We start from the raw sequence: 24,317 nt of genomic DNA, 5'->3' as shown, positions 1-24,317 counted from the left end.
TGAGCAGCCCTTCTTTCCCTGAGACTTAAAAGTGTGAAGCAGCGGACCCCCCCATCCCTGTAACGTATAGAAATAGTGGGTACGTCTTGTCGGCTAGCAATTTATCAGCCCGCTCGCGCACCACCGTGTCTCTCATTTCTGCCTGCAATTTTTGGTTAACATGCATATGTAACATTAAAAGGGTACTGTTAACGTGTGCTTTTCCTAGGGGATGCCAATACTGATCCCTAGAGCCCCCTACTGATCCATAGCATTTTAGGGCCCTCCGCACCGATTTAGCGACGTGTGCCGCTAGTGTCTTTTCTTGTGCTCGCAGCCACTCAGCCCCACACACTTATTTAAAGGGGTTATCCCATGAACAAAGGTAATTTGACATCAATATTTTAATCAATAGATCTTTGAATAATAATAAGTTCCACAATTGGACGCGTTTACAAAAAAATGTTCCTGTGCTGAGATAATCTTATAAATGCGCCCCTGCTGTGTACTGTGTAATGGCTGTGTCTGACTGTGCAGGGACATGGTCTGATCATACCACATCTCCTGGGCAGGGGAGGACATAGAAGAGAGTATACAGACAGGACAGCACGGGGTCACAGCTGATTAATTCTGTAAGGTAAAACGTTGCTTAAAATAGGCAGTGAAATGTTTTGCCTCACAGAAAGAAATCAGCTGTGACCCCCTGCTGTAATGTTTGTATAGTCTTTTGCATCCCCCCTGCCCAGTAGATGTGGTATGATCAGACCATGTCTCTGTACGGTCAGACACAGCTATTACACAGTACACAGCAGGGGCACATTTATAACATTATCTCAGCACAGGAACATTTTTTTTTTTTAAACACATCCAAATGTGGAACTTATTATTCTTCAAAGATCTATACATTAAAATTAACTTTTATAGTAGTGAAGAACCCCTTTAAGTTCCTCTGTGCATGGTCTCTTTACTTTCGGAGGTCATACCCCTACCAATCATAATGTTTTGGCAAATCCTAGTTATATGCCATCTACTCCTGGCTGGACAATGCTGCTGCAGAACCTCTTTGATGAATATTTAGATTATCCCTGTTGGCTGGGACATTTTTGGTGAAAAGCAACCAGCAATTTTGCATCTGGATGAACACTGTCATTGGTAGATAGCCAATATAATGATTTGATAGGGGGGATAGTAGTCTACGTAAGTGGGGAAGGGGTTTGTAGGGGATATTTCCCCACCGCAACAGTGGTGGGATGATACATGGTGGGAAAAGTAATGTTCATATACAGAAATTGCATTTAAAAGACTATCGTCTCCGACTCGGAGATCTGTTTTTATACTTACCCTGTTTTGCAAATGTGCAGGATTTTTCTTTATCTCTGGTAAAATGGCTGCATTTTCCTTAGCGGACTATAAAAAAATATGAGATTTGTGATTTATTGCATGACGGGTGGGTGACATCGCCCTTATTCCGGTGGGTGATAGTTAAGCTCTGCGTGATCATTAAGACTCGGGGGTAAGGCGGCAGGATGCAAATAAAAGGAATGTGGCCGATTGGTACGCCGCGCGTTTCGGGTACAAAACAGACGCAGCAGTCTTGTTATGCAGTTTCTCCTCATTAAAGCTCACGTCCATGCATATAGCAGAAATGAACGAGGGCGTCATAGGGTCACAAGCAGATCCAAAAAGGATTAAAATGATCATCTTAAAAAAAATATATATAGAGGACAAAAAGTAAGAGCACAGAACCAACCGCCCAAAAAAAATAAAAATTGTGCGCGGGCACATCGCTCTGATTTTGCGGTGTAGGACGATCCCAATTTCATGTTTACAGTGTGGAACATTAAAAAGAAAAACAAAAAATGAGGGACGGGTATCGGGGGGCTGGATGGGGTAGGGTCCCTGTTTACACAGGATAAAAGTCCTGAGTGGATTTCAAGTGTTGCTTTCCGGGAATTGTTTATTAGTCTGTAAAGTGCTCCCACTGAACTTAGGCGATCAAGCCCCCTGCACCAGGGGACCTCTCCTTCTGGATCTGTCAGAGGGGTCGGGGACCATGCAAGCCGGAAACCTCTGGGGATAATGGAGGACTGTGCGTGCCTTTGCTGGACATCCAGTCATTCAGAGAAGCTTGGTTGGCTTTCCGGTGTGCCAGTCGATGAGTAATAGAAAAGCCAGCGTTCCCCTCCAGCTGAGACAAAATGACCAGCACCTGCCTGTGATGGAAAAATGGGGGTAGATAAATACATCAATTGATTACCCATATGGTTATACGTGGGGTATGCCAGCGCTCAATGTGGGCAATGTGAACGCCAGGCTACCAAATCGTAAGGACCCTGGTCCAGCAGCCACGTCAGTAGCCCTGCCATCTTCCTCCTCCATGCCGGTACCTGTGGCATGTTTCCTGATTATTATGCCCGACACAATACAACATGGCGCTGGGCATACTAATCAGAGAAAGTGGCAAGTATTTCAGTAGGGCCCGGGTTTGTGGCTATAGGACCATAGTCCTGCAAATCTTAGTGCTCAAATCTATCCCAAACACAAAACCCAAAGGGGGAATTTATTAAAGGGAAACTTTTCGGTATGTTTTTACATATGACATCAGTGGTCTAGCTGTACATGAGCTTGATCACAATAAAAATGATACATTTCACGTAGAAATCTAGAGAAAACTAGCATAGGAGACATAAGCAAATCAGGCTGGAAGTGCACTGGGGGTGTGTCGATGCATTTTGGTCTACTTCTTTAAAGTGCACTTATACGCCCCTTGTGCACTTTCAACCTGATTTGCATATGGCTTTAACATCAGATTTCTGAAAGAAAAAAAATCTTCATCCCGTTGGTATCAGAAACAGTCTAATCTGTATGGGAGCCTCCGGACTCTTCCCATCTGTCAGAAGGATCCAGATAGTTGAATTTCAAGGGCTATTCCTGATGTTCTCCCTGGAGATTCGCTGCTGGAGGAATCAGAAAAAAAGCACTCGGCCTGAGCCGAACATTGCAGCGTATCGGGGGACGGTCAACAACTGTCTAATGTGAATGAGAGCCTTAGGCTATGTCCACACTAGGCGTTTTTTCAGCAGCAAAACCTGATCTCTTGGCAGGAAAGAAGCTGCGTCAAAAAACACAGGTTTTGGTGCATTTTTTTGGTGAGTTTTTCAGGATCCCAAAGTTCAGCTTTGCTTTCACCATAGAACCATGAACACAGGTCACCAATGCAAGACATATGTGAGACCATATTAACCAGAATTACAAATGTAACAGCTGGCGGAGGTGAATTGTTCAGGAATAGTTTACCTAAGACACTGACAGTGCATTGAGTTTGTAGGACACTATTTATTTTCACACTATGGCCTGCCATTCAAGTTGCTCAGGGATTGTTCAATTTCACACCTCCGTGGGCTGTGTTCAATCTCACACCTAGCTCAGCCAATGTTCACTGTGTACACATCACTAATTTAATTAAACTGTCCTAATCAAAACTGTCATCTCAGGTGACAAAGACAAGATGGTAAAAAATCACAAAAATAAATGAGTTTCACATACTGCTGTAATTTTTTTTTTATTCACTAAAAACGCAGCAAAACCTGATAGCTATGTTCACACTAGGCGTTTTTTCACCACCCATTACTTTCAATGGGTGAAAAACGCTACAAGAAGTGATGTGCTCTATATTCGGGGGGAAATCACTCACCTGTGTAGAGGGGGCACGCTATCGCTGGTTTTCAGGCTGCCTCGAGTGGACACCACATTGAAGCTGTCTGTGCAGTCGCACTGGATGTGCAGGAAAGACTTGGGATGGCGATTCTCTACCACCACGATGAGCCCGGCCCATCCGTGTGTCAGATAATAGCAGGTCATCCCTTCCCGACCCTTAGAGGAGAGAAAGACCCGAACATAAGCTACGATAAGCCGCCTACAGGCCGCGCCATGGAGGAAAGCGATGGCCGGGTACACGGCGAATGTGAGAAATAATGAATTATCGATCTCTGCAGAGGTAGTAAATGATGACGGCGAGTCTCTACCTCGTGCCGCTCCCCCTTGTCTTCTGTCAGCAGGATAATGGCATCCGCAAGCGTCGTCGGTTGTGCTTCTACTTGCTCAACCATGACGAGCCGGGAACTGTAAATGGCCAAGATGTACCCCATGGGGTCTGCAGCGGAGCGACGATTATTACCGCCACCCGTGGGACTGGACGCTGCAAAACAAGATGAAAGTTATGGATCAGATCTGGTATAAGTCCTGCAGATCTAGCCCAGCAGGTATCCATGTCCTTACCTTGAACTATGGATGATCCACCCAGATTTAAGGTCTGCCAGTGGTTGAAGGCACAACACACCACAGCGTATTCTCCCGGTTCCAGCATTACGTCGCATCCTACAAATTTTTTCACCGCCCTTTTGCTGTGTGCCATGAGCCGGCCCAACATAACCTTTCCCGTGCCGCCATGAGAAGCCCGGAAAACCATGATGCAGAGGTCCAGGAGGTGACTGTCCACGGTGTCCGATCGTCTATAGGCAGAGAGCAGAGAGCTGACCGCAAGGAAAGGATTCTGGACCATGCGCAATAAGTACACCGAACATTAACCCCTTCATGACTGGAGCATTTTCTGTTTTTGTTTTTTGCTCCCCTTGTTCCCAGAGCCATAACTTTTTTATTTTTCGGGCAATATGGCCGTGTGAGGGCTTATTTTTTGTGGGATGAGTTGTCGTTCAAAAGTACATCACTGGTTTTACCATATCGTGTACTGGAAAACTGGAGAAAAAAAAATCCCAAGTGCGGTGAAATTGCAAAAAAAGTGCAATTCCACAGTTGTTTTTAGGTTTGTTTTTTTTTTCTTTCCACGTTCACTGAATGCTAAAACTGACCTGCCATTCTTGTTCTCCAGGTCATTAAGAGTTCATAGACACCAAACATGTATAGGTTCTTTTTTATTTAAGTGGTGAAAAAATCCAACGTTTGCTAAAAATTAAAAAAAAAAAAGGTGCCCTTTTCTGAGACCCATAGCGTCTCCATTTTTCGTGATCTGGGGCCAGGTGAGGGCTTATATTTTGCGTGCCTAGATACCATTTTGGGGTAGATACGATGTTTTGATTGCCCGCTATTGCATTTTATTGCAGTATTGCAGCGACCAAATAAATGCAATTCTGGCGTTTAGCTAGAAGCAGCACTTGCCTGATAGCAGATCGCCAGTATGTAGCAGATGTACTCACTTGCTATGACTACCGACCACTGGGCGGCGCTCATAGCAATTTGGACATGACAATCACAGGGGTCTGCTGCAGACCCCGGGTTGTCATGCCAACCCATCGGTGACCCGCGATCATGTGACGGGGTCACTGATTGGCGGGGTAAGTGACGCGCTTCCGGTTCAGCGCTGTTAAATGTCGCAGTCAGAGATTGACAGCGGTATTTAACTAGTTAACAGCCACGGATGGATCGTGATTCCACTCGTGGCTGTTGCGGGCACATGTCAGCTGTATAAATCAGCTGACATGTGCCAGGTTTAGTGCGGCCTCAATGCGGAGCCTGCACTGAACCAGGGGTTACGACGTGGCGCGTACTATTGTGTACCATGTCGTAAAGGGGTTAAAGGGGTATTCCCATCTCCAAGATCCTATCCCAGTATGCAGTAGGAATAATAATATTAGCAAATTCCTCCAATTAATAATGTAGTGTAGTTCTTCTGATTCACTATGTCGCTTACCTCATGTGCAGGGCATTGCAGTAACTTAAGTATCCATGGTTACAATCACTAACAACTAACTGACGAGTGGTCGTAACCATGGATACCTAAGCTACTGCAATGCCCTGCGCATGGGGTAAGAGACATAGTGAATCAGAAGAACTACACTACATTACTAATTGGAGGCATTTGATATTATTAATATTATACCTACTACATACAGAAATGGGAATACCCCTTTAACCAGCCAATTTTTTTTTTTTTTTTTATATATAGGATTTTGTTTTTCCCTCCCTTGCTACCAGGAGTCATCACTTTTTTAGTTTTCCGTCGACATAGCCGTATGAGCTGTCATTTTGAAGGAAACCATTGAATTCATTCCACGTGCTAAAAAAAAAAGGGGACATTATGTGCAGTAAAATGGTAAAGAAAACCCCGCAATTCTCCCATTGTTTTCTTTTGGGGTGTGAGGGTCGTTTTCATGCAATTCAATGGGCAGTAAAAAAAAAAAAAAAAAAAATTAACCAGGGCAACACAATTCTCCAGTTCAGGACGTTTCTGGCGATACCAAACTCATATAGGTTTATTATTATTTTAGAGGTTTTTTATTTTGTTATTTTTCCGTGATTGAGCAGCTTCTTTTTATTGTGCCGAGATGTAGTTTTCATTGCTACCATTTTAAGGAACATAAGATATTTTGATCACTTTCTATTGCATTTTTTTTTTGTGGAGGTGTGGCAGCAGCTTTGATTTTTTTTTTTTTTAATTATTTTATACATTGAAAGGTCCGTCTTTCAATTTTATACATTTCTATGTTTTGTGTTTTTTTTCTGGGAGGATTATTCGAATTATGATTTTTTTTTTTTTTATAAAACTTTAGTTTTATCGCCTGTGGTTGGGCTGAGGACAAAAGTGGCAGCAACAGGGGTCTTCAGCACGCCCCTGGCTGCCCAGGTACCCTGCAATGAGGATGGGATTGCTGCCGTCCCTTCCCTGGGCAGAGCGGACTCCATAGCATGTCACGGGGTGGAAAGGGGTTAAAAGTCAGGGAACAGCCCCACGCCTTCGATATTATTTTAGGCTAGAAATATATTTTTTTCTTTAACCTCTTCACCACCTTGCGATTTTCCCTTTTTTTGCATCTTTGTTTTCTCCTTCCCTTCTTCCCAGAGCCATAACTTTTTTTATTTTTCCGTCCCTATAGCTGTATGAGGGTTTTTTTGTTTTTTTTTTTGCGGGACAAATTGTACTTTAGAACGACACCAATGATTTTACCATATTGTGTACAGGAAAACGAGGAAAAAATTTCAAGGGTGGTGAAATTGCAAAAAAAAAAAAAAAAAGTGCAATTCCACAAATTTTTTATTATTTTTTTTATTTACCATGTCCACTTAATGCTAAAACTGACCTGCCATTATGATTCTACAGGTCAGTACAAGGTCGCAGATACCAAACATGTATAGGTTCTCTTGGTTTTTTTTAAGCGTTTTTTTAAAAAAAAAAAAAATCCAAAACTTGAAAGAAAAAAAAATTTTTTTTTGCTTTTGTCGCCATTTTCCAAGACCTGTAGCGTCTCAATTTTTCAGGATCTGGGGCTGGGTGAGGGCTTATATTTTGAGCGCTGAGCAGAAGTTCTTATTGATACTATTTTGGGGTAGATACGATGTTTTGATCGCCTGTTATTGCATCTTATTGCAATGTTTAGGCGGCCAAAAAAACCTTAATTCCGGCGCTTCGATTTTTTTCTCATTACGCCGTTTACCAATCGGATTCATTTACTTTATATTTTGATACATCGGACATTTCTGAATGCAGCGATACCAAGTGTGTATTTTTTATGGGGCAAAAGGGGGGTGATTTGAACTTGTGTTTTTTTTTTTTTTTTTATATTATTAAACTTTTTTTTGTTACTGGCTTCGATAGTTCCCTTAGAACAGGGTTCCCCAACTCCAGTCCTCAAGGCCCACCAACAGGTCATGTTTTCAGGATTTCCTTAGTATTGCACAGGTGATGGAATTATTGCCTGTGCAGGTGATGCAATTATCACCTGTGTAATACTAAGGAAATCCTGAAAACATGACCTGTTGGTGGGCCTTGAGGACTGGAGTTGGGGAACCCTGCCTTAGAAGACTTGAAGCAGTGATTGTCTGATCACTTGTGCTATGTATAGCAGGGCTGAAGCCCTGCTATGTGTAGCAAATAATCACAATCGCTCATGATTGCCGGCCACAAATGCTGTAACTCCCATAGACTTCAATGGAAATGAAGTGGATCATTGAGGTCTAAACAGTGGGACACCTTGTGAGGAGCTTATCACCCTCTGAAAAAAAAAAAAAAGAAAAGAAAAAAAAATATGAATTCCCCCTTTAGAGATCATTTACCTGCTGCCTTCCTGGAAAAGTGAGAACTCCAGGGCGGTGCGCTCCACCACTGTGAGCGACGTTACAGTCACGGGGGTTGACGCTTTGTTTGGGAAAGTGCCCTGAACTCTAACTTCATGCCAGTCGGTGTGGATCTTGCAGATATCGACAGAGTCAAAGTACCTGTGGAAAATCAGAGGAGCAGAGAAAATGATTAGCATTTGCTGTATATTTAGATGTATAGGACAAAGGAGAGGATGATTGCGGTGGTAGTTGTACCATAAAAGGCAGACATCTTGCTTTCAGTGATGGCGATACGTCCGGATCAGTAGCGTGGATCTAGGACAAGTGATCGTGAGGGCAAGACTTTGGGTCTGTCACCATATCGTATGAGCTTGTGTATATTTAAAGGGGATATTCCCATCTCTGCCGAATCACTCGTCTAAATGCAGTCAGGTCTAAAGAAACAGCTAGTCTGCGCTATACTATTTTCCATGGCTCACATAGAAGTTCTAAAGCATAGCCGTTTATAAAACACCGGCCGCGGCTGGTATTTTATGGCTCAGGTGGGGTTACTCCTTGAAAGCCGTTTAGATCGGCGAGGGTCGGGGTGCCAAGAACGCCACTGATCAATAAAACTAAGAAGTGCTGAGCGCCGCACTCCATCTATGAATCTGTATGCTGCTCTTGAAAGCAGATGAAAGTCGTCTGAACCGTCGATTTCAGAAGGATCGGCCGAACATCTGACGTGTGTGGGGGTCTACATCGTTCATTAGGTGAGTAGTCCTGCATGTATGGATTATGTATCTGCTTGCGCTGCCATACTTGTGCTGCATCGCTCACTTACCGGATAAAGTCGCTGTATTCCATCCAGAAGACTCCTTCGCTGCTACCGTGGGGCATCAGCTCGTGTTTGAGCGTACCCGTCCACAAGGGCGAGTCGTCCGACCAGCTCCCGTTCCAAGAGAAGCGACCCCAGGGGTTGCGGAGACGAAGGAGGCTGTCGAGGAAAGATGTCCCAGATTAAAAAGAGAGGTCTCATTCTACACTGCGCCCAAGGGGTCTGCCCATATCAGAGTATGCCATGACTGCTGGGGGTCCGACCTCTGGAGAATAAAGGGCTTCCTCGCAGTGCCACACTACTGCGGGTGGTTAGGAACGCAGAGGAAAAAAATGAAGGAAACGGAGAGCTGAAGCAGCCCAGTGGCCTCCTTCCTTTTCAGGATTCAATACGGTAATCTCTCTTTAAAAGGGGTTGTTTCAAGACCTTTCTTCAGGCAGCACTACTCCCCCCTGCCTCCTGGAGGCGATATACTCCCCAACAACTGACAGTTCACGTTTGAGCGCTCTTGCATGGTCCGGCGATTCGGCTCGCTTCAAAGCAGCGCTTACAAGCTCTACAGCAAAGAGCTTTTCATGCTGCGCTTCTTTGCTAGGAGACTGGCCACCCCTGATAGACTGCAGCGGTGGCCAGTAACTTGGACAATAAGCAGTAAAAAGGATAAAAATCCCTCTTTTCTTGCAGAACAGAAAGGACTTTTAATAAATTGTTTGTTTTTACAAGCACTTTGCAATTTTTCCCTATTAATAATGTTGAGAAAAAACAGTTTTACGCTGACCAACAAATAAAAAAAATGACAAGTGTAATTGTAGCCTAAATCTGACCTTAATATCTTATCCTTACCGGTGAGTGAGGACGTCTCGTACGTCCAGTATGGAGTAAGCGTGTCGAGGTCTTAGTCCGACACTTTCGTAAGCCGCGTCGTCCACCTTCATGTTCCCACCTCCACAGGACGCTCCCATTAGAAACCTGGAGTAACGTGGGACAAGTGAGCTCCATGGACCACAAATACAAGGCTCCATCTCTATCACTGAGGCGCTACAATAGGTTTCCGAATAGTCGGAGAATGGGAAAATGACCGTCCTGCTCTCACCCGGCTTCTTTGGAGCTCAGCATTTTGGCCCAGATGAGATCCGTGTCCACTGTCTCCTCTCGGGGGTTGGTGGAGCTGACCTGGAGCATTAGGCTTTCGCAGGGCGCTCCGGTCAGCGTGGCCAGACCTTCGATCGCCCGACCCGCCTGGAGGGCAAAGTAGGATCCATGAAGCTTTGCCAGAGCTTTTTCGATCAGAGCCACCCAGAGCTGCTTCCTTTGGGCCTGTATTTAAGACAAATGGAATGCCGCTCAGCTAGAACAGAGTGCAAGCTCTGCGGTACAGAGCGGTATTTTTTTTTTTTTACGCACCTGAGAAAAGAGCAAATACCCAGCTTCATCACATGGCAACATGTCATCCACCAGGACGGTGCTCCAGGTGCCATCTTTGCATAGTCGCACCTGATAAGCTCCTTCTGGAGAGATCGTCCTTGTGATCATCACCCGCTCTACCAGTTCTGGTCTTTCGGCCAACACTGCAAGCGCACTGAGAAACCTAAAAGGATGAGAAGACATTACTGGTATAAGGGTCTGTTCACACAGTGGGGTCAAACTGCGGCATATTGCTACAATGACTGCAATATGGAGCATTTTTCCTGGCATTTTTGGGAAAAAAAATACAGACCCCGCCATGTACGATCCTGTTCTTACCAGCAGTTCCCCAGCAGCCCTTGCAGTATGTCGGAAGGTCTCGGTGTGCGAAAGACGGACCACTTCACCCCGCGGTCTTTGAAGATGCTGCAGTTGATCTCTTGCGGTCGCAACCACTGTTTCACCCTTTGTTGGACGCTATCGGACTCTGGAAAGCCGACGGAACGAGGTCCCGGGGGAAAGCTGTCATCCACGAAATTCACTCTGTTCTGGGGATTAGCCAAGACGATGAGTGTCAGGGAGGGGATAGGTAGAGATTATGTCAGGGGGAAAGAAAGAGACAGGGTTAGCAGAGGAGGACAGAAGTACAGCTGGGCGCAACCAACGGGGGATAATGCGGGTTCGGAGCACCTGGGTTCACGATCGATGGAAGGAGGCCGAGAGCAAAAGCAAAAAGGTAAGTAATGCAACATTATATCATCTCTTAAAGAGGAATTCCACTTTCAGATAATAGTCTGCAACTATGGAGCATGCACAGGCCGTGTCACTAATTCCTCAGGGGAATAATGCAGGTTCGGAGCACCTGGGTCCACAATCGATGGATGGAGCCTGAGAGCAAAAGCAAAAAGGTAAGTAATGCAACATTATCTCTCTTCTAGGAGAACTCCACTTTCAGATAATATTCAGCAACTATGGAGCATGCACAGCCTGTGACACTTATTCCTCAGCCTATCTACTGTTTTTTGCTATCCAAGACACCATAGGTTAAAATCTTTTGAGACCGTGCACTTTTGTGTGAGCGTTTATGGGGTATCCCCCCCTCGCTCCTGTGTGTCCCATCACCCGACACCATTGTGTTGTAGTGTCGCCTTGTAGGACACCGTCAGTGTTGGGTTCCTGTTTCGGTGTCAAGTTCACGGTGTAACGTCTCCTCGTAGATGATCGCTCCCTCCGGCGCAGGTGATGAGGCTTTTACTGGAACGTGTCCGCATTCACAATGGTTACCAGGATCGCTGCTCGCAACAACGAACAAAAGAGACGGACGGTGCCAGTGACGGGCGAGCTGCAGATGTCACACAACAGACACGGCTGTGCGGGCAGAGATGATGGAAGAACAGATGTGGGGGGGGGGGGGGGTGTCACCCACAAAGACCCCATTGCTGCCAGCCGGCGATATCTGGCGCGCCATCGCAGAAGGATCCCATCCAGTTAGGGAGGTTTAGGGGGGGCCGTACAATAAAAACAGCGACGACGCTGAGCTTTAAGCTTATTAAAACATGGCGGCTTTCTTCCAGAAGCAGCAGCACTTCTCTGCTATTGCAACGTTTATCTGAATTGGATTTAGCTGCAATACCATAACTAGCCTATGGACAGGAGTGGCGCTGTTTGTGGAAGAGGGAGACAGGTGTATTACATAGGAAATAGATCTAAAAAAAATGGCTTCTTGGTTAAAATATAATTTATACAAAAAAGGTAGATAACATTAGAGCTCACCTCTCGGCAAAAGCTGACGATGTTCTCCCATAGCTCCTTGGCTTCGCCTTCGTCCGACTGCCTTCTGGTTTCAGCCCGGACGCTCTCCCTGCGCCGTAGCATCCGCGCCCCCATATTATGGTGTTGGGCCACATAGCCCTGCGGCGTGTGGCAAGCCACGCAGTGCGAGAAACGGGTCTCGTTTATAAGGGTACAAGCCGGGCAGGGCCACTCTGTCCTACGGGAAACGGGCACAGGGAGGACTACTGTGCCGGACGGTGACGGCAAGCACTCGGATCCGGCTGTACTACTGTCGTTGTCGCTTGCCCGCGTTGCTCCACAGACGCAACATCGACTGGCGCCGCCAAGGTTACGAAAAGTGCATTTTCCGCATGACCAACTGGTATCTGGGTTTTGTGGCTCAGAGGAGGATGGAGCGGTTTCAGCCGCCGTTACCTCTTCTTCCAAGACGCTCAGGCGTTTAGGAAGACGACTTGAAGCAGCAGGAGGAGGAGAGAGTGGATTATCTGGTGCCACTTCCCTCCGGCTTCTGGGAACGGGGATATTATGGGGTCCCGGTGAAAGTGGTAATGCAGGTAAGGGTCTGGGAGAGTCCGGCTCACGGTGAGAAGAGGCAGCTTGTTCATCCGGGCCTTGAAAAGCAGCAGGAGGTGGAAGAATCTCGGGAACGACCAAAGCCTCGGGTGGGATTTTGGGCAAGGACAGTTTACGTGGTCCACCACATGCCGAACAGGAGGAGGACACGGGAGTGTTGTGTAGGGTACAACGAGGGCAACTCCAACCTGAACTCAACGTAGGCTGGACAGTAGGGCTGGTTATATCCTCTGGGTCGGATTCTTGGACAGGGGATCTCACGTCTTCGTGCGGCCCGCGGATAACACCATTGGGAACTGCAGGAGGTGGAAGGAACCCGCAAATCTGGCAGCCGGTTGGCGGAGGTGAAGGGTTGGTCGGAGTCAGGTTGGAGAAGGTGCATCGGCTGCAGGACCAGCGCTGTTCAGCAGAGCTCAGGCGGAGGATGTGGTTGAGATCCGGCAGGTTGCGAGGAGCTTCACATATTGAGCAATGTCGCTGCCCGTAAGGGTTTAGGAATGTACATCGGCAGCATGACCACTCCCCACCTGGGGAGGGGGCAGCCATGGGGTCTGGAAGCCTGTGGGCGAGAAAGACGGCAGATTAGAGTCCATTGGTTAACCAAAGATAAATCAATGCTATCAGGACAGTTACATAGGAAATATTGCACATTTTCCAATGGCACCTTGCACAAAGGGCAGCCATAAAGATAAGCGGTGCAATAAATAGCTGACCGTATTGTGTGATGGGCTCAACACCAAAGCTCCGAGACCGGCATCAGAAAGCAGTCAGCCACCTCCCTCATCTGCCGGCTGTGATGAGTGGGTGTGTAGTTTCACTGCGGACCGCCGCTGGTGGCTTATCTCCAGGAAGAAGAAAAGGATCAGGCATGTCCAAATCCAATATGTCCGAACTCCACCCCACCACCACTCCTTCTCCAACCACTGGGGACATATTAGATGGTTGACATTCACCTATGTAAGGTCACCTTTATCGTGGCTCCAATCCCTAGTACTCCAAGCGCACAAGGGTGTATAGCAAATCCAAATTCATTCCAATCCCTATGAAAAACCAGATGTCAGCAAAATGCGGCACTACAGCTGTTGTGAAACTGCAACTGTATCCCTTCCTGACAGCCGCAGGCTGAGGGTGTTGTAGTTTCACAACAGCCGTAGCTCCGCAGGTTGCCGACTCCTGATCCAATAGCACCATGGGCGTTTACGTGTCGATGAGCCAATAGGTCTTTGGTATTGCATTTAAAGGGGTTATCTAAAAAAAAAATAAATAAAGTATAATTTTTCATGAAACAGTGCCACTCCTGTTCTTAGGAAGTGCCTGGTACTGCAGCTAAACTTCATTCACCTGGGATGAAATGCAACAACAAACAAGTCCCAGGGACAGAAGTGGCACCTAAGACTGGTATGGACTGTTGGGAAAAAGAGGCAAGTAACAATCCCGCTGACTGCGCACAATAATAAGTAATGACACCCAATGATAAAGAGTTTCCATAAGTGCAAAGAGTAAGATATACTCTATCAGCAAGCGCTGGGTTGAAGGTGCTGTCTCAAGTACGTATACATATGCCATACACGTCCTCGTAATAATCCGCTCTTACGGGATTTTTAATTCTACTTTGTGTACAGCTTGTTGCCTAGGTTACCAGCCACTATTCCAATCTCAGAGGTGGACAGTCTCCTAAGCAAGGAGTGCACGCTGCTTGCAAGCTCAAAGCTTTCTAAACTACAAGTGCAGCTCTAAAGAGGAGATGCCCTTAAGCACTGGGCTTCCTCTGTCTATTACACCTTGTTATCCTACTAAACGTTAGTTATAGGATGGATCAGACTACACAAAAGGTTTGTTTGTAGTCTGTAACCATGGAGACACATAGAACTGCATAGGAGCTGTAGATAAAAAACGGTAGGAGATCTTTTTGATCCATGCACTATGCATAAGGGTCTGTCACAGAAACAGGTTCAGTATAGACAGTGGAACAAGACCCTGCCTCCTAAAAGGGGGTTTTACTAAATTTTTTAAGAGTTCATGTTAAAGGGGTTCTCCAGAACCTCACCACAACATTGGGAGGTTAGAGGCGATGAGGACACAAAAGACACTGCAACGTCATAAGCCCCTCTCGCATCCCGATCCAGATGTGACAGGTGAAGGAGAACCCGTTTAAGGACCCTGAATTCTGCAGAACTTGCAAAACTCTGTGGAACACAGGACTGACGTGCGCTCGGCTGGACCCGACCGTTCAGGAGTACAGGAGGGATAGCGGTCGTACATGTGCTGCCACTGTCCGCAGTTCCCAGCTTGCACCTCTCAGGAGTCGGCTTGGCACTGTAGCACACACTAAGTCTATTTATCTAATTGTACCTAATCTACATGTTAATAGCCGTCCCGTAAAATAAACCTGGGTGTGGACGCTGCAGGATTAAGCAAGCGCTACCCGAACAAACAGGATGTGGCGCACGGAGCAAGGAAATTTATTTTTCCCATTAGGCAGCAGATATTATCCAGAAACTGGCAGCCCACCTTTCATTTGTGCAGCCACATGTAATACCACCTGTCAACTGTAGTGGCCACTACAGAGACAAATGAGCAGCTGATGGCAACTACTTCAGCAGCTCTCAATCAAAGGGTTTGTCTATGACAAGTCATCCTCTTTACTTGCAGTCGCTGCCTTCTTTTCAAGCCAGTAAGGGGGTTTTATGGGATTTTAATAATGATCGCCCCCAGGCCTCTACTGATCAGCAATTGAAATGGCACAACTCCATACACCATATAGTGGCCATGAATGGTACTGCACGCAGCCTCCCATTCACTTGTACGGGAGAGAGGCTGCAGTACCATTCATGGCCAATGCACAAAGTGCGGCGCTGTGCTACTCCTTCAATCAGCTGATCAGTGGAGTGGATAGTCGGATCCGCACGGATCTGATAGTGCTGACCTATCCCAAAGAGAGATTCCCTTTAAATTCTGGTGACCTGTCACCAGGTTTACGCCACTTAATCTGAGAGCTGCATGACGTAGGGGCAGAGGTCCCGATTCCGGTGATGTGTAATTTACTACGCTGCCTGCTGTAGTTTTGATAAAATCACAGTTTTATCTGCTACCAGTTCCCTGAATGCCGGTATAACTCCGCCCACACCACTGATTGGCCGCTTCTGCCTATGCACAGGGTACAACTACCAATCAGTGGTGTGGGCGGCATCCTACAGAGCTCAGCATTCAAGAACTGATAAAACTGTGATTTTATCAAAAACTACAGCAAGCAGCCTAGTAAGTGACACATATCCGGAATCAGGGTCTCTGCCCCTGCATCATGCTGCTCTCAGATTATACCCTCTAGGAAGTTTTTGGAACTTTTGTGCCCCCTATTAAGAGGAATTATTTCGCTGCTGTCTGGGGACACAAAACAAGTGATAATCTATGAAAACTGAACTGCTCTCCTGGGCGGAATGGTTCTCAGATTCCAGGAACGCTGACGTGATTCCTGGCAGAACCTTCCTGACGCATAATGGAAATCTATGACTCCGATATTCTCCTTCTCCTGTGTAACAGCGGATAATTACTACTCCAGGAGACCTGGAGAAAATGATCACACTGCCTTATGGAAAAGGAAAATGGCAATCTAAGACCACTTAAAGGGTCACGTCACCACTGCTGTCATATCAGTATGAAATAAATCTCAAATATCTAAAAATATAAATGTATTGTACCTCTGTTGTTCCTCCTGGAAATGTATGATTAAATTGGGGTCGTCTCTATAAGCACTCAGTGCCGATTGTGTAGGGACATGCCGCTTTGACTAGGTAGCACCTACTTGTCAATGGATTCAGGAATTTCCAGGAGGAATAACAGAGGGACAAAAAAAATAAAAAACATTAAAAAAGAATGATTTAAATGTGGCATGAAATGGACATGTCAGGAGAGGATAAAGGGTCTCTGATGGCTTTCACCCATTTTTCGCATTACACGGAGCATCAAGCCACCATGGGGACCGGACCTCGAGGAGTCCACATTCCGCTGTGCCCATCTGGTATAAGTTTTTCAATGTCCACCGTTTATTACAAACCCCAGAGTTGACAACTTTATATCAGGGTAATAATGCAATCGCCACATTTGCAGCTCAGCCGCGACAGCTGCGAGTCCTTGGGGTTAATTTAAAGACACACAAACCCGTTTTCCTTTCTTATGAAAAACTGGAAATGGCTCCGCTGGGATTTCAGGATTTCTTAGGAATCAACAGAAACGAGGAGCCGCCTGGAGGTCAAACCCGGAACGACCGGTGTCTATTTACAACCACAAGGTGACCAGGGTGCGATATCGGTAGAGGGGCTGTCACTGCGGGACTTTAAGAGTCAGCGGTTCTGGAGGTGAAGGGCAAACACAATAGTCTCGTCATGGAGGCACAGAGTGCCTCCGTCCTGCCGGGCCCTCGGGATGTGACTTTCCGCTCAGTTTTACTAAATTCTTCTATTCTCCGTGAAACAACAATTCCGGAGCATCTTTTCTAACAAGATTGCCGTCCCTCGGTTATTCCTCCTGGAAATGCATAAATTAATATGCTCGGACGCCATGATCTCCCTTGACTAAATGGTTGTGTGTTCCTATTCAGTCTGGCAGTTGTTGATCCATTCATGGGTTTCCAGGAGGAATAACAGAGGAAACTTCCTGGAAAAAGGTGTTACAGAAAGATAGTGGCGGAGGAAGGGGTTTATCTAAAACGTGTGAATACAGGTTGACAATTGTTACATGCCCCGATGACCAGGGAAATGGTGGCACCAAGATGTCAATTTACTCATACATTTCCAGGAGGAACAACAGAGGGACGATTACTAAACCAAAGGTGTCAGAGGGCCATTTGTAAGCAGTCGGTGCCCAGGACAGTGGCAGTCAGCGCCCCGTCTGCACCTGCTCATCCCATGGGTCACGGCTTAGTGTCACTTTCTCCTGGCGTAAGCAATTGTGCGGCTCTGAATAATCAGATTACATGGACGCGGCTCCACCATCGGCATCGCAACCGGGCCAGAGGTCGCCGGCTCTCCAGACACTGCATAACTACATCTCCCAGCATGCCCAATAACAGGCTGGCAACCACGGCCCCAGGCTAGGAGGACACATGGCCGAGCTGGGTGCAGCTGTTGCACCTCGCGCTCTATGGGAGCAGCAGCTGCTGATCTTGGCCTCTGTGGCCGGCAGATGTCCGTCACCCCCATTATACACAGAGAGAACCGATCACTGACACAAGCTTCATTGTACATCTAGTGCAGACCCCGTACTGCGCGGCCCACAGATGTGACATCGCCGGAGCCCCCCACCCCGTGCACGGTCAGTGCAGCATGTCAATACTATGGGCGACAGACCGCGATGGACGGACAGAAAAATCCCACTCAGCTGATCCCAAGCCCCCTTATTTTAGGGGACAGGTAGGAGACCCCCCCCCAATATAAATCACCCCAGGAAATCTGGGATCGAACAATGAACTCTTGAAGATGGCTGGATCGGAGGAGCATTCCATCACTGTATGACCCATGGGGGTCTGATCTCTGAGAATGAAGGGGCCGCGCTAAAGGCCCCCTGCACAGCCGGACGCAGGTGGGGGGCCACGCTAAAGGCAACCTGCACAGCCGGACGCAAGTGGGGGGCCGCACTAAAGCCCCCTGCACAGCCGGACGTCCGGGGTACTCATTATTGCCTCCTGGGCAGAGAGGACAGCTGCCAGGCACCTCCAGAGCAGCTTTTTTTCTACCCTCCTTTGCCTTGGCAGACTGGTATATAGCGGAATGCCCCTAATGTGCCGTTTTCTGACAGTCCTACCACAGAATAACCTGGCGCGGTATGAATAATAACCAGATAATAATTCTGCCCCTACAGACGGGCACGTGTCACTTATAAATAGGCCACTAACGGCTGCACGTGCCCGCTATTACCATTCATTAACCCCCTGCCACCCATAACCCACGAGTTACACGTGTCTGTACCACGCTGATAAGAGCCACATGTCCCCGGGTAATGCCACAACTACAGCCAATTATATATAATGAACACAGACTATTATACAGGCGCAGATCCCACGCATGGCAGCCGCCTCTTACCTGTGAGTCCGGTACATGGGAATGACTGTGTCCTGCCACACAGACCCTGGGAGCCCGCTCCTGTGCCACCCCAGCGAGCCCAGTCCAGGGTAGGCAGTGCCCATGGAGCCATGGTGCGACTTGCCCTCCGCTGCCAGGGAAGATGCCGAACTCCCCATCTGTATCCCGGGCTAGATCCCAGACAGCCGAGCAGAGACTGTCAGGGGGTGACAGAGGGCATCAGAGAGACAGAGAGTGAGCGCTGACACACGGGGAGGGCACAGCTGTCAGGGAGGGAAAGAGGGTGGGTGAGCGAGCGAGCGAGCGAAGGAGGGCACCAGGCTGAAGGAATCACCTTTAGGGAGGGAAAAGGAAGGAGAAGAGAGAAGTGAGAAGAGAAAACAAACTGCAGCGAGGAGGAGGACGGAAGGGGCCGTGGCGGTGCTGCCAGGTGACAGCGTGACACCGGCTCCAGGCATGCACCCCACATGTTATTGCACAGTGACGGCCAAAAACTCACAACCCGTCTTTCGGCATTCACAAGTAATTACAGGAGCCGACGTCACCGGTGTCAGCAGAGGAACACCGAAGAGCATTAGTCGCCGACCGATCTATAAAAAGGGTCATTAGGCAACAGTAAAATCTGTCAGCACACGCCTGGGCCCCGCAGGGAAAGGCCCCGGCTTCCGGAACGGAAGCAACATGGCGGAGGTTTGTATTCTGGCACCATGGCTACCTAGCCACCAACTTCTAGTATTCATGCACCAGGAAGCCCAGGATGAGCACTCTTTCCATTGCATTCTTTATGCAGATTTTTTTTGTGATTTATGCAATCAAGTGTCGCTTCCTGGTCTATAAAGTTTAGTCCCCCCCTCCCCCTCAGCGTGCACTTTCCTCTACCTATAGCCCATTAATTAGGAAATCAGGAGAATGCAGAGCGCCGATGAAGCAGAAGGGAAACTGAAGTTTCAGTTTCCAAAACCCTTTAAAAAGGTGATTATTTTTGGGTGGTATTGCCATTACCACCTTATCCCACAAGAGGGAGCATGCGAGTTCGCTGCATTCTATTTATACGTTGAACGTTCTGACTGCAGTGAGCTCCCCCTAGTGGTGGCCGCCGGAAAGTAGAAAAATCATCATTAGGTTTCTGCAGGGAATTAGGAGCTCAAAAGAGATCAAATTAATCAGCAGCGGATGTTGGATCTAAAACACGAAAATGGTGAGAAACCGATCACATGGATATGGCGGATGTAATGAAACAAGCTTCACGCGGGAGGTTTCCCTTCTTATAGGTTGTGCGTAGATCTTAAATCCCGAAAGCAGAATGTGAGGTTTTCTAGACCTGATGTGCAGGAAAAGGAAAGTCCCTTAATTCAGGTAATAAGTAGGTAACACACCCCATCACCTGTCTAGTAAATGCCAATCATCGCAGATTTACTAGGGGAAACACCCCCCATTAAGCCAGCAGCTGTATCACCCCATAGCCAAGAATCATGTTCACTTGTTCTTTAAAGTGCCCTTCCCCCCTGTCATAGAAGTGGGATCTATATAATAGTTATAGAGAGTTAAATGGTTATTCCCATCTTCATATATTGATATTTTATTGGAAAGAGCTGGTAAAAACAAGCACTTTTGCAATTTACTGCTTGTTAAAATTTGCAGCCGTTCTTGAGATATCACCACTTTTCTTTTATTTACAGCTCGTTGCCTAGAAGACCGACCACTGCTGTTGTCTAGCTTGTAAGCGCTGCGCTGAAGCTGGCCGAGATTAGGAGGTAACAGCGAGCTCCAACAATCCATAGCTTCAAAACGCTGCTTAGAAGCTTGTAAGCGCTGAGCATGATCTGCTGTCTAGCAGCGGTGGTCGGTCTCCAAGGCAACGAGATGTAAACAAAAAAAAAAAGTGTTAAAATCTCAAGAACGGCTGGAAATTTTAAATAAGCAGTAAATTGCAGACTGGTTTGTATTGACAAGCACCCAATACCCATTTCTGAAAGCGTGAATAACCCTTCAAGACGTCAAGTTGTGGTCTTCAATGGGTTCTCCACTTTGAACAATACCCAAGTAGGGTCACTTAACAATAAACTGATCATAAAGTATCCCCCTGGGATCAGTTGTAATCTATGAGGGAAATCTGGAAGTAAAGGCGCATTTACACTGATTATCAGGAAGGAACGTTCCGTGGAATGTGTGGTCCAGAAAAAGCTGACAAATGCCATCTGGTGTCGGGTCTTAAAAGGGGCTGTCCACCCTTGGGGACACTTTTTTTTCCATGTTTATGCATATCATTTTTGCAATTGAGTTTCATTAAATACATGTGGGGACAAATGACACCGCAAGAAAGGACCTGGAAACCATCTGCAGTGACTTTGAAGACTTAGGCAAGAAAGTGAAAGAATTGGGAGCGCAGGTGGTCTTCTCATCCATCCTCCCAGTGGATGGCCATGGAACAATGAGGTGGAATAAGATTCTACAGGTGAACAACTGGCTACGTCGATGGTGCCGTCAACAAGGATTTGGATTTCTGGATCACGGAATGAATTACCTATACGATGGACTACTTGCTAGAGATGGGGTGCACCTTACGAAGACTGGAAAACATGTATTTGGAAGTCGCCTTGCTGCACTCATCAGAAGAGCTTTAAACTAGAACAATGTGGGAAGGGAAGCAAAAGGCCAGAAAAAGCCATACAGCTGACAAATACTATTGAGATCTCTGCTACTGGAAGTGGAAAGGAAGAACAAAGACAAAACAATTTATATAATAAAAATATGGGAGGAAGAGAAACCAATCACAAACTAAAATGTTTTTATACAAATGCACAAAGCATGGGCAACAAACAAGGAGAATTGGAACTACTAATGCAGGAAAAGGAATATGATGTCATTGGAATCACTGAAACTTGGTGGGACGATACACATGATTGGAATAAAAGGCTAAAAGGATACAACTTATTTGCAAGAAACAGACTTGATAAACGAGGAGGAGGTGTTGCATTGTATGTTAGAAAAGCGTATATCTGCACAGAGATTGAAGCTTCAGAGACTGGGAGTTCTGTGGAAACTGTTTGGGTAAGAATACAAGGAGAGAACAACGGAAAGGACACCATTGTAGGCATTTACTACAGGCCACCTGGGCAAGCTGAAGATATGGATGAACTCTTTATGTATCAAATGACCAAGTTCTCCAAAAAATATGACGTAGTGGTCATGGGAGATTTCAACTATCCAGACATTTGTTGGGAATCTCTCTCAAGTAAAACTAACAGGTCAAGCAAATTCTTATCCTCTCTTGCTGACAACTTTATCTTCCAAAAGGTAGGGGAGAAAACAAGGGGATCTGCTACTTTGGATCTAATCCTTATAAACAGGGAGGAAATGGTTGAGGAGATAAAGGTGGCTGGGACCCTAGGAGGCAGCGATCATGCTATTATAGAATTTTGGATAACTAGAGGAGGAAGACATGTGAAGACTCAAACTTCAAGGTTAGATTTTAGAAAGGCAGATTTTAAGAGACTCAGAAAGAGAATAGGAGGGATCCAATGGCTGGATGTCCTTAAGGACAAAAATGTCCAGGAAGGATGGGAAATTTTTAAAAATGAGATTCTCAAAGCACAATCGTTAACAATCCCGAAAAGTAGGAAGAATGGGAAGCATTTAAGGAAACCAGGATGGATGAACACAGAACTTAAACACATGCTAAAAAGAAAGAAAGAAATGTTTATTAAATGGAAAGAGGGAGGCATATCTAAAGAAGATTATACTGCAATCTGCAGATCCTGCAGGGCACGTATCAGGTTAGCTAAAGCTGACAATGAATTAAGGCTTGCAAGAGATGTCAAAAGCAATAAAAAAGGATTTTGGGGGTATGTCAAAAGTAAAAGAAAAGTCAAAGATGCTATAGGATTTTTACAGGATGAAAATGGAGAAATGGTAAGAGAGGATGTTGAGAAGGCCGAACTTTTTAATTCCTATTTTGCATCTGTTTTCTCTCAGAAAGAAAATGTAACATCAACTGATCTTCACTGTCCTTTTAAAGGAATAGAGGAATCCAAGTTATCTGTAAACAGAAAGATTGTGAGGGAATATTTAGCTAACATAAATGAGTTCAAGTCTCCAGGTCCAGATGAATTACACCCCAGAGTACTGAAGGAGATCGTAGAAGAAATTTTAGAACCACTCTCCATAATCTTTGAAAATTCTTGGAGAACAGGAGAAGTCCCAGAAGACTGGAGAAGAGCAAATGTTGTTCCTATCTTCAAAAAGGGGAAGAAGGTGGACCCAGGGAACTATAGGCCGGTGAGTCTGACTTCTATACCAGGAAAGATCTTTGAACAAATTATTAAACAACATGTATATAAGTACATGGATAAGAATGAAGTGATTAACCAGAGTCAGCATGGGTTTGTAACTAACAAGTCATGTCAGACTAACTTAATTTCCTTCTATGACAGAATCACTGACTGGGTGGATCAGGGAAGTGCTGTAGATATAGTATATCTTGACTTCAGCAAAGCATTTGACAAAGTATCTCACACCATCCTTATTGAAAAAATGACCAAGTATGCAATGGACCAGGCAACTGTTAGGTGGATTCATAACTGGCTTAGTGATCGGACTCAAAGGGTGGTTGTAAATGGCTTCACATCCAGCTGGATGAATGTCTCAAGTGGGGTACCACAGGGCTCTGTCCTGGGACCTGTATTGTTCAACATCTTTATCAATGATTTAGATGAAGGAATTGAGGGTAAACTGATTAAATTTGCTGATGACACAAAGCTAGGAGGGATAGCTAATACTAGAGAAGAGAGAGAGAGGATTCAAAAAGACCTAAATAAACTGGAGCAGTGGGCAGCAACCAACAGAATGGTTTTTAACAGGGAAAAATGCAAAGTACTACATCTGGGCAATAAAAATGAAAAAAGCATATACAGAATGGGAGGAATAGAGCTAAGCAACAGTACATGTGAAAAAGACTTAGGTATACTAATAGATCATAGACTGAACATGAGTCAACAGTGTGATGCAGCAGCAAAAAAGGCAAATACAATTCTGGGATGTATTAACAGAAGCATACAGTCTAGATCACGTGAAGTCATTATCGGTCTTTACTCCTCTTTGGTCAGACCTCATCTGGAATACTGTGTACAGTTTTGGGCACCACATTTTAAAAAAGACATAGACAAACTGGAGCAAGTTCAGAGAAGAGCGACCAGAATGGTGACTGGTCTGCAAACCATGTCCTATGAGGAACGGTTGCAGGATTTGGGAATGTTTAGCTTGCAAAAAAGAAGACTGAGAGGAGACTTAATAGCTGTCTACAAATATGTCAAGGGCTGTCACATTGTAGAAGGATCATCATTATTCTCATTTGCACAAGGAAAGACTAGAAGCAATGGGATGAAACTAAATGGGAGGAGACACAGATTAGATATTAGAAAAAACTTTTTGACAGTTAGGGTGATTAATGAGTGGAACAGGCTGCCACGAGAGGTGGCGAGTTCCCCTTCAATGGACGTCTTCAAACAGAGGCTGGACAGACATCTGTCTGAGATGATCTAGTGAATCCTGCTTTGAGCAGGGGGTTGGACCAGATGACCCAGGAGGTCCCTTCCAACTCTACC

The 24,317-nt window shown here is 46.0% G+C and overlaps 1 protein-coding gene across 2 annotated transcripts in view; it reads right to left on the bottom strand.

Annotated features, from left to right (window-relative positions):
- Positions 1 to 796: 796 nt before the first annotated feature.
- CAPN15 (calpain 15) overlaps positions 797 to 24,317 on the bottom strand; it is a 30,806-nt gene continuing 7,285 nt past the window's right edge. The window contains exons 1-12 of one of the 2 annotated variants that reach the window (XM_073648280.1): positions 18,715 to 19,292; positions 12,044 to 13,196; positions 10,610 to 10,818; positions 10,271 to 10,454; positions 9,960 to 10,183; positions 9,710 to 9,835; positions 8,873 to 9,025; positions 8,047 to 8,208; positions 4,258 to 4,490; positions 4,005 to 4,177; positions 3,674 to 3,852; positions 797 to 2,192 (exon numbers count right to left, since the gene is read on the bottom strand). In XM_073648280.1, coding sequence (XP_073504381.1) covers positions 2,015 to 2,192; positions 3,674 to 3,852; positions 4,005 to 4,177; positions 4,258 to 4,490; positions 8,047 to 8,208; positions 8,873 to 9,025; positions 9,710 to 9,835; positions 9,960 to 10,183; positions 10,271 to 10,454; positions 10,610 to 10,818; positions 12,044 to 13,196; positions 18,715 to 18,872 — 3,132 coding nt within the window. In that variant the 5' untranslated portion in view covers positions 18,873 to 19,292 and the 3' untranslated portion in view covers positions 797 to 2,014. Of the gene's footprint in view, positions 2,193 to 3,673; positions 3,853 to 4,004; positions 4,178 to 4,257; positions 4,491 to 8,046; positions 8,209 to 8,872; positions 9,026 to 9,709; positions 9,836 to 9,959; positions 10,184 to 10,270; positions 10,455 to 10,609; positions 10,819 to 12,043; positions 13,197 to 18,714; positions 19,293 to 24,317 lie in introns of those variants that run through there. The other variant, XM_073648281.1, reaches the window with a different exon arrangement.

The sequence above is a fragment of the Phyllobates terribilis genome, unplaced genomic scaffold, assembly GCF_046119375.1.
Source record: "Phyllobates terribilis strain yellow unplaced genomic scaffold, ASM4611937v1 Scaffold_9__5_contigs__length_417890890, whole genome shotgun sequence".
Classification (NCBI taxonomy): domain Eukaryota; kingdom Metazoa; phylum Chordata; class Amphibia; order Anura; family Dendrobatidae; genus Phyllobates; species Phyllobates terribilis.
The sequence above is the reverse complement of the archived record's forward strand: the minus strand, read 5'-3'. Positions and strand labels throughout refer to the sequence as shown.